This window comes from Rosa chinensis, chromosome 6 (genome assembly GCF_002994745.2).
Source record: "Rosa chinensis cultivar Old Blush chromosome 6, RchiOBHm-V2, whole genome shotgun sequence".
NCBI classification, from domain to species: domain Eukaryota; kingdom Viridiplantae; phylum Streptophyta; class Magnoliopsida; order Rosales; family Rosaceae; genus Rosa; species Rosa chinensis.
This window is the reverse complement of record NC_037093.1, coordinates 15,738,642-15,748,302: the sequence shown is the minus strand read 5'-3', so window position 1 is coordinate 15,748,302 and position 9,661 is coordinate 15,738,642. Positions and strand designations below refer to the sequence as shown.

General features: G+C 39.8%; 1 protein-coding gene across 1 annotated transcript; it reads right to left on the bottom strand.

Moving 5' to 3' along the window:
• Positions 1-474: 474 nt before the first annotated feature.
• On the bottom strand, positions 475-9,365 carry LOC112170909 (disease resistance protein RPV1). Its single transcript, XM_040507791.1, has 9 exons — positions 7,899-9,365; positions 6,544-7,645; positions 4,769-5,056; positions 2,784-4,674; positions 2,580-2,644; positions 1,842-2,494; positions 1,596-1,729; positions 1,263-1,417; positions 475-1,089 (listed from the first exon to the last, which is right to left on the bottom strand). The coding sequence occupies exons 1-4, from the start codon at positions 8,414-8,416 to the stop codon at positions 3,346-3,348; spliced, it is 3,237 nt and encodes a 1,078-aa protein (XP_040363725.1). The 5' UTR covers positions 8,417-9,365; the 3' UTR covers positions 475-1,089; positions 1,263-1,417; positions 1,596-1,729; positions 1,842-2,494; positions 2,580-2,644; positions 2,784-3,345.
• Positions 9,366-9,661: the final 296 nt, after the last annotated feature.

Here is a 9,661-nt window from a genome sequence, read left to right as displayed (position 1 = left end):
CCGCCGGGTCGGATCGAATTCGGTCGCCTGTGATTTATGAATGGGAAGACCTCGGGCTCGGAGACATGGACAAGAAGAGATCCGGTGAGCTGATGTCATGGTTTGAGTCGCCGGAGATCAGTTGCAGAGAGAGAGGCCGTCGTCCAAGTTAGGGGAAGAGAGAGAGAGTGGCAAGCTTGTAGTTTTATAATAAGTTTCGTCCAAAACAGTCATTTTACTTTTAAATGGGGGCAGCGTGTCTCTTAATGGAGTAAATATGTTTATGTTAGCTGAAATTTGGATATTTGGTCAAGACCCTATTATTTTCAGCTGGCTGTTTTGACTTCAACTTCAGAGGTTCAATGAGATGGTGCTAATTATCAAATTCCAACAAGATACTATCTACTTTGTTTATTTAATCTATCTCTAGCATTCTCAACATTTCCCCCAAATATACCACAAAAATAGCTACAATAAAAGTATTGGAAGAAAGGGTAAGGAATCAGTTTCCATATCAAAAGAAGTTCATGTGGCACACAAAGCTATCTGAAATTCAACTACATAGGGTGCATTTCTCTTTCTTTTTGAAGTCTGGCACCTAACCACGGAAGAAACAAGCATTGGATTTGCATAACCTCGGTCTTTACAAATCCATAAGACATCTTTAGCCAAAAGTTCCATATCAATGGGTAAGGATGATCAAGCTTGGCAAGTGATCTGCTGTTTCATTAACTTCCTTGTAGCTAGACATGAGTCACTGAGATGTCCCAGCTAGTGTAACAGAATAGGCTCTTTGCAGTTAATATGCTGGAATAAGAAGAACCTTGAATAAACCCCGGACTTCAGCTTTCATGATTGTACCAAAAGCAAGGCTTACAGCAAAACCTTCGATCCAATTGCTTAAGTCCGTGATAATTCTCACGCATCAATTCTTCCAGAGAGAGCTGTAACATTCTGTCAATGTTAACCATGCACCAGTTGGGACAATTTGTGTTGGAGGTTTGGCCTACATTGAGTTTTTATAGTAGTCGTGTAGGTTTGGTATTCCTACTGCAAATGTAAGATCATGGTCTCTCTGAGACACAAGCTGTGCAAAATCGAACTGATTGCCTACACACAGAGGTAGACAGCCAAAATCAACGATTGCCAAAAGGACTGGACAACCTTGCTGAACATATATTACTATCAAAGACCTACAGTAACTGTGGAAGAAAGAATTGCAATGACAAACTGCAACAGAATAAAAAATAACAGTGTTGAACAAAGAATAAGAGTGTACTCACATTGGTAAGCAGATGTACGATGCAGAATCCATATTGGCATTTTCAGACTGCTTCTGGTAATGGTGAGAATTGACTGGAAAAGTAGGGATGTAATAAACCAAGCAAGGCTGCTACCAAGAATCCAAAATCTTCTTGAAAGCACTTTACAATGCATTCTACATAGATCATTGCACATATATAATTAGGAGACAGCACCTTCAAAAGTACAAATCCAGAAGACCAACCTTTAATATATATAGCAAAGATTGTCTGTCCTAGTAGCTCCTAGAAAAAGAAGTTACCTAAACTCAGTGACTCAGTATTGTCTTGACCAGATCTCTAGATTCATCTTACCTTGCCTTAAGACGACAGCATTGCTGATTTTCACCTTGTCAAATATCAGAAGTTACAAAGATGAGTGCAGAGTAGAGCCCAGTACTAAAGTAATTAAATCTCAGGTTGGCATCCCAGTGATTAGATCAGTCTGTCTACAAAACAAACAAAAGAAAGAAGTTTAGAAGTAGTCAAACAAGACCGTCTCCACTAAAAGCCCCAATTGAAGGAGAAATCAGTACCATAGTTGAGCAGAAAATTCCTTACTCAAGTGTAGCATCTTATATGTTGATCACCATGTTGTTCCAATATAAGCTCTTGGTCAAATGCTTCCACCCGCTGCCAACTCTTCTGCATCAGTGTCCTCAATCTGGGCAGACATTACTCTGCCCCTTAGAACCTTTTTATCAAGGATAACTCAAACTTTCTAGAGGAATGTCTTGCCTTCTTCTTAAGAGGCCCAAATGCTGTTCTCCTCTCATCTTAATCTGATTATTCATCACTAACTTCACAGTAACAGGTAAATTAACTCACAAACATTACTTTCTATACTAAAAGAAAATGAAAATAAGCGAAAAGAGTGATGAACTAATAGCAGGTCGACACTAGAACCAAGAAGGTCTAGACAACCTGGCTGAACAAAGGCTGCCTTTAGTAGGCAAATTTTCTTTCCGAGTATTACTCTTTAAAGATCAACAGAACAAAGACCGATTGTGCACTCACATTGGAAGTAAACTTATGAAACAGAATCCATTACACTCGCGAATGGGATAGTGACAATTGACTAGAGAAGAGGACCGGGATTCACTATGCCACCAAAGCTGCAAAGAGACCAAACCCTCTTGAGGTGTGTCTCAAAATGAATGAAATCCATGATAGGTCCAACCTTGCTTGCTAATGAAGTACATAATCCACTTGCTCTGAATACACACAAAAGTTCCATTGTTAATAAAATTCATTATTAGCAACTAGCTAACTAATTCACCAAAAAAAAAAAGCAATTACCATATCTGGAGCATCTAGTTCCTTCGCAACTAAACTTAATACAGACATTGCATAAGGATTTTTACCTACAAAAAAAAGAAACAATCAAAAATCAAAGGCTATAGTGCAGAGTAGGTCCAATTACCAAATACAATCTCGAGCAATTTATAAGCAGCCCACTTATTGGATGTTACTAGCAGATCTAAATTAAGTCTTTTGGCATACCTCTCCTTTTATTTCTGGAATATTGATCAATGTGTGCTCTTTACTGCTCTGGAACAGACAAGGAATTCAGACATACAGACCCTTGGCGTAGGTCTTTATCAACTCCATAAATCATGCTCTTGAGGTTTGATTCCAAAGACTCACTTGTTCATTTCCTCTAAATTGAACTCATGAACGAAGTAAGTTGAGGAAATTCAGAAAAATTTTAGTGTTTAACCTGGACTAGTCCTACTACACATGGCAAGTTCAGAACCAGAAACAATATATGATATATATACACCATATGTATGTGCCATTATCTCAAAGAATGAGAATAAGTACCTTAACATTGTATGATGATGATCGAGCATCATGTTTTCAAAGGAGTAGTTCTTCCGAGGTAAGTGTTTTGTAACTGAGGTGTGTCAATGTCATCCTCAGTGGCACCAGAATCAGCATATAGTTGGACAACAGAATGCGTTTTTGATTCAAATATGATTTTGATTTTGAGAATGATATAAAAGAAGCCTCAAAGCACACAAAAAGAAAAGGATAATGAACCTACTCGAAGTCAGCTGGACTATCATCGGCCTTCTCCTTCCAAATCTTCGATCAAGTGGACTCCCCAACTTCCCCCCAAAGGTGTTTTTCTTACAACATGAGAACTTTCTTCAAGACGAAACATAACTCGAAACATATCAGGTGGTGGCGGCATCCCACACTCACTGAACCTCCTTATTACTGTAACCAATGGAATATAATGCACCCACACTTCGTCGTTCCACATGAATTTCTCATCAAACTGTATTCCATTGATGTAAACAAAATGAGTGACCTCAAAAAAACACGATTGAATACAGAGAGCCAACCCTTTGTTGTCCCAATTGGAGTTTTGAGGAATTTCAATGCAAAACTCATGCTCTTTATTTATCACTTTACCATTCACATCCCAATTCACATCCTGACGGCAGGTGAACCAGTTTGGAATCGGAACACATGCAGGAAATTCTACTTGGAATTCTTCAGATCTCGCACAAGCGAAAAAAAGAGTCAACAGAGACGTCAATTTGTCTGCCTCTCCCATCAATTCTTTGGTTCCCGCAAACGGTGATGGTGTCATCTTCTTTCTCTTCTTGGCCACATGAAATAGTCGCTTGTCAACTTCAACTCCACGAGCCAGATTGTCGCAGAGTCTCTTGCAGTTAGTCAAGTTCAACCGACCGAACATTTTTGAATCTTTACCCTCCAAAATTTTTGACAACTTTGAAATTCTTTCCAATGACCCACAACCTGGAACAGATAAGCCATCTATTTCTCGTGGAAATTCTGAAATTTCTTTAAGCCGGTCGCAATGGCCCAAACGAACTTGTAATCTCGTCAGGTTAGTTGTAAAGACCGGTGGAGGAGGAAGTGATTCTGACTTTGTTGGAAATGTACCAAGCTTATAGCAGCACTGTAGATCAAGAACCTCCAGACGTTGCAATCCATAGAAAATGCTCGATGGTACATTTGTAAGATTATGGCAGCTATTTAGAGACAAGGATTTAAGGCCAGTGAGATTTCCAACTGAGCAAGGTAACTCTTCGATGCCAGTCCCACATAGATCCAGGCGATTCAAAGACTTCATGTCTCCCACAATTTCAGGAAACAACTTAAGATTCCAGCAACCAGATAGATCCAGAGTTTCCAAAGATTTCAAGTTGATCCTCCCTTGAAACATCTGGAGCTTGTAACAATGGGTGAGTTTCAAAACGACAAGCTTATCGAGACGGCCAACCGAAGGATGAACTTCAACTAAATCATCACAATTAAATAGCTCCAAATACTGTAAACTTGTTAATCCAGACAAGTCGGGAATTCTTGTTAGACCATCAAGGTCCCGCAATTTGACAGATTTCAAATATCGCATATTCTGTTTGGGAGAAAGAGAACCGAATTAAAAAGGTTGAAATGATAAGTTAAAATGTAGCAATATGTGTAAAAAGCGATCAAATTCTTTCAAATACCCTGAATCCCTCGTCCACCAGTGGAGTCGTGCAGGGCCCACGCACGTGCAGCATAACGAGTTCCCTTGGATTAAAATTCGTTGGCGACGATCGTAATGAACAATCCATCCAGTCAAACACCCTCAACTTGTTGGGGAGATAATCCACGCTCTCTCCATGAAGCACATAATTATCGACTATAAAAATTTGCAGATTTTTCAAGTTTGTGAAGCTTCCGCTGTTCAACCATATCGTTCGTGATGACCAACTTCTTCGTCTCACCACGATGCCTTTAATTTTATCCGTTCCCTAATAAGAAATAGCAATTAGGTCAAATTAAACAAGTTCTTCTCATAATAAATAGAGGAAATGATCATTTACTTAATTTTAACTTAAAAATTGCCCCCTTACCCAAACACTCTAAGAGATTATTTCCCTAATACCCAATTAAGTATTTTTTTAATTCCTTTTTATTTATTTTTGGGATAATTTTGCCCTCTACTTCTTTGTCACTTAGAGTGAGAAGTCATCGGAAACCTTGCCGGACTCCGGTGACCGGAATCCGGCAACCGGTAACCGGAATCCCGTATCCGGCTACCAGATTCAGGCGGCCGATTTTATTGCCCCCTAATAATACCCAGTAATCATATTTTTGCCCCCCAATAGTCATATTATTACCCCTTAATAGTCATATTATTGCCTCCCAAAAAACATATTATTGCCCTCAATAATCATATCATTGCCCCCAATAAAAACCAATAAAAGTTTACATTATCTTCATTAGTAAATTGGTTTCCAATTCTCTCTCCTCTATCAAAAAAAAAAAAAACTCTCTGCTTAGCCTCATCTTCATTACCAACAGACCCAACGTTTTGCTCATTATCCATAGCCATCTCCACAACACCGTTCTTCAATTCGTCTTCCGTGACCTTCGCTTATCGCCTCCTTCTTCAATCTCTTAAGGTTCACATTCATCGGAAGCTCATTCTGGGCCTTCCTGGCCCGGGTCCGGCCCAATGAACAGGAGACTTCCGCCTAAGTCAATGTGAAGGTCAATTCGAGCTTCAGCCCCGATCGTTCACCGGCGGGATGCTCTACATGTAGAACGACCTCGACATGGCCGCCGCGTCCCTCACCTACCAGCTCCGCGACCTTGACCTGCTGCTCAGATCTGGCGTGCTCCACTAGACAAGTCCACCTCCACAGTCTCCCCCCTCGCCGCCGCAAAACAATGAGTCGCGCAAGGCGGTGTTCGAATTCGGGGCTACCAAATTGAAAGAGAAGGCGGCAATCACCGTCGAGGCCCTCACCGCCGACCCTGAAAACACCTGAGCTGTTTCGGCATACGGCGGTGTTTCGGTCTTCATCGGTGCCTCCTCCAACAATGCAGATCCACTAGGTCGGCGCCTCCTCCATTTGCCGCTGCTTCTGGAAATATGACGCCGTGCCGGAGATTCTTGCTCTTTGTCATTGTTTTAGGTGTGAGTGTGGGTGAGAGAGAGAGAGAGAGAGAGAGAGAGAGAGAGAGAGAGAGAGAGAGAGAGAGGGAGCATCTGAGAGGAGTCGAGAGAGAAATATGTTAGGAGAGTAGTTTATTAATTAAAATGAGGGTAAAATTGTCATTGTTATTTAAATTGGGTAAATGGGATTAAAAACTCCTTGGTGGAGTAAGTGGGCAATTTTTAGGCTGAAATTGGGTAAGTGGTCACGGCCCCTAATAAATATTCACATAATTCTTCAAGATTTTATAAGCAAAGATGTATTAAATATCATAAAGCTAAATAAATATCACTTACTTCGTTTTCCTCAAGGATTTCGCGAACATCCTCATATAGCCACAGTCTAGTACGTCGTCCTTTCTCATCAGGGGACTCTTGTCGAACAATTTCTTTTCCCATGCTTTCTATAAGGTCATGCATCCAAATGCTATTGTCTTTCTCAATTTTGATCAAGGCCTTCTCTTTGAGGACGTTGAGAGCATACATGGGATTCAAGTCAGGGTTTTGTAGTGCATTTAGCACATAACTTTGTTTGTCACCTTTAAAGAAACATGCAATATGAAGAAAAACTTGTTGTATCTGATCTTCCAATCCCTCGTAACTTCTTTGGAGAGTTCTTTGAATATCTTGGTTTGGATATCTCCTGTAATACTCTAATGCATCTTTCCAGTCATCTTTATCTTTACCACATAGATCTGACCCCAAAACTTCCAAAACTAACGGAATCCCTTTAGCATAATGTATTACCTCAGTTGCAAGTTCAAAGAAGTCATCCGTACATATACTTCCTTTGAAAGCATTGAAATTGAAGAGCTTTAACGCTTCTTCATCATTTAATTCTTTGACCTCATATATTGTATTGACTGTATGAGCCCTTAAGCACTTTTTATCTCTTGTTGTTATGATAATTCTACTTCTTGGACCAAACCAATCACACCCTCCAGCAAGTTTTCTTAACTGATCCAAGCGGTCCACATCATCAAGAACTAAGAGAACCCTTTTCTTGCGTAGTTTTTGCTTCAACACAATGATTCCTTCATCAACATTGGTCACACTAGGTGGATTCCTCTCTATAATCTTAGAAAGAAAATTGTTTTGTAGCTTGACAAGACCTTCATGTGAAAATGATTCTTCTCTAACATTTACCAGGAAACAACTATGTTCAAACTTATGGCTAATTGAATTGTAAACAGCTTTTGCAAGTGTTGTCTTTCCTATTCCACCAATTCCCCATATCCCTATCATGTGAGGATCGTCTTCCGCAACATTTAAGAGCTTAAGTATTTCTTCTACACGAGATTCTATTCCAACACGATATGTTGCCACATCTAAAGGGGTGCATTTCATTATTTTGGTTGATATCTCTTTAACAATTTCATCAATGACATTCGCTTCATTCCTGTAAATGTAAAAGCATATGAAACATTTAGTTTAAACTTTTCTACATGTTCGTTTGTTAGGAGACGGATCAATGACGGACTAAATCATATTCAAGGTTATACTCTAATTGCAGTCCATTAGTTAGTGGAATTATTGATGCAGGGGTAAGATTAAACATTACACAATCTGTTAACTAAGTTAACTATCTGTTAATGGTGAAATGTTAAAATCTGCATTATAAAGTTGAGATTCTTGAGAATGAACTTACGTACCCTCCATCCGAGATGTGCCACCCAGACAAAGTTGCTGCTTGTGTAAGAGCTGCCTTCCAACTCTCCGCCTTCTTGTTATCCTTGTATTTGCTAAGGTGAGCAATTGCATCACCAACCTGGCCCTTCTGGTGTCGTATCTCCGACGGATCTACCTTGTAGAAAATTGGGTAGACGATTTGTTGCTTGGATTCTTTGCTTTGAAAGATCTTGACAAGTTCATCCAAGCACCACTTTGAAGATGCATAGTTGGCAGAAAATACAACAATGGAAATCCTTGATCCTTCAATTACTTCAAGAAGCTCCTTTGTTATATCTTCTCCTCTTGTAAGCTCATTATCAATGAAGGTGTTGATTCCCTCCTGAACCAAATTGCGGTACAAATGGCCTGTAAAATTGTTGCGCGTATCCGCACCTCTGAAGCTCAGAAAGACATCGTGTGCGAACAAATGGGTGGAAGATGAAGACGAGGAGGAAGAGGAAGAGGAAGAGGGTCCGAATTGAGGTTTGCTCAGATTCATGTTGTTTGATTGAGGATTGAATGAGGAGGCTGAATTAGAAAAATTTAGGATGGTATTGTGTGTGTGTGTGTCTCTCTCTCTCTCTCTCTCTCACACACACACACACACAGATATATATATATATATATATATATATAGTGTGAATACATATGAGCGTTCACATTAGTTGGTCAAGTATGGCTGCTCCCCCGTTCCCATGGACTATTAATTTAGGTCACCATCTTAAACAGAAGAGGTTAGGAGAGCATCTCTCCTGTCTACCAGAGTACCAGATATACCCTGCACGCTTTTGGTTTTTGTTTTCTGTCAAGTGAAGTTGGATAAGACCAGTAATTAGCTAGCTTAATTGGATTGTTAGATTCTGCCGTAGTGTTGGCTTACTTACATGGTACACTTAGACGTTCTATGAGCTCTTAAACTTATCATATGTACTTTTATTGTTACAACCTTAGCACTGTTATTGATTTGAAACTTAAGCAAAGAGAGAGATAAGAAGCAAAAATAAAGAGGAAAATAAAAATAAAAATAAAAACAAAACTTCACATCTTCAAGGGCTAAACCACTCCACAAGCATGGAAACTGAGGCTTCAGACGAATAGCGTGTCAAAAGTGAGTTGACACGCACGACTCGGCCGAAAACAGGAGCTAACAAGGTTGACGAGCTCATCCCTCCTTTCACTTGGTTAACCCCAACATCAGTGCTTGATGAGGCCGATGCATTTGACGAAAGGGTTTGATCCTTCTGGCTCTGCTCCTTGGTCTCATTACTCCATATATCCACCAGCGCAGACATAACTCGAAATCTTCAACAAGTGTAGATCAAATATAGAGAAATCTTCAACTTCAACTACTTCTGAAATTAGAGAGTGAGATATTGTTCTGAAACTTGGATTGTTTTGGAGAGAGGAAGTAGTTATCGTCAATAATTATATAAGAAGCATGCACACAGTACAGGGACGCTTGAAGAAGAAATACCGTTGGCTTTGATAGAAACAAGCAGCCACATTTGTCGGTTTCGTGATGTGTCCAGTTTCTTGATTCTTATCTTATCCAAAGTTAAAAAGTCCAAAACCACAGCAAGCTAGTGGTATTACGCTGTTACCAATTTTTAAGAATGGATGGATAGAAAACGGTGGCCATTAGTAGAAAACGGTGGCCATTAGTCATTACCAAAGTGAAGTATTCTTCACCGCCCTCAAGTCGAAGACTAGAATAAAAAGAATTGGATTGGATTTACCAATTTAC

Coding starts and splice junctions, on each gene's coding strand:
- LOC112170909 (XM_040507791.1), bottom strand. CDS start 8,416: ATGAATCTGAGCAAACCTCAATTCGGACCCTCTTCCTCTTCCTCTTCC. Junction 7,646..7,898: donor TGGCACATCTCGGATGGAGG/GTACGTAAGTTC, acceptor TTACATTTACAG/GAATGAAGCGAATGTCATTG. Junction 4,675..4,768: donor TGGTGGACGAGGGATTCAGG/GTATTTGAAAGA, acceptor TCTCCCAAACAG/AATATGCGATATTTGAAATC.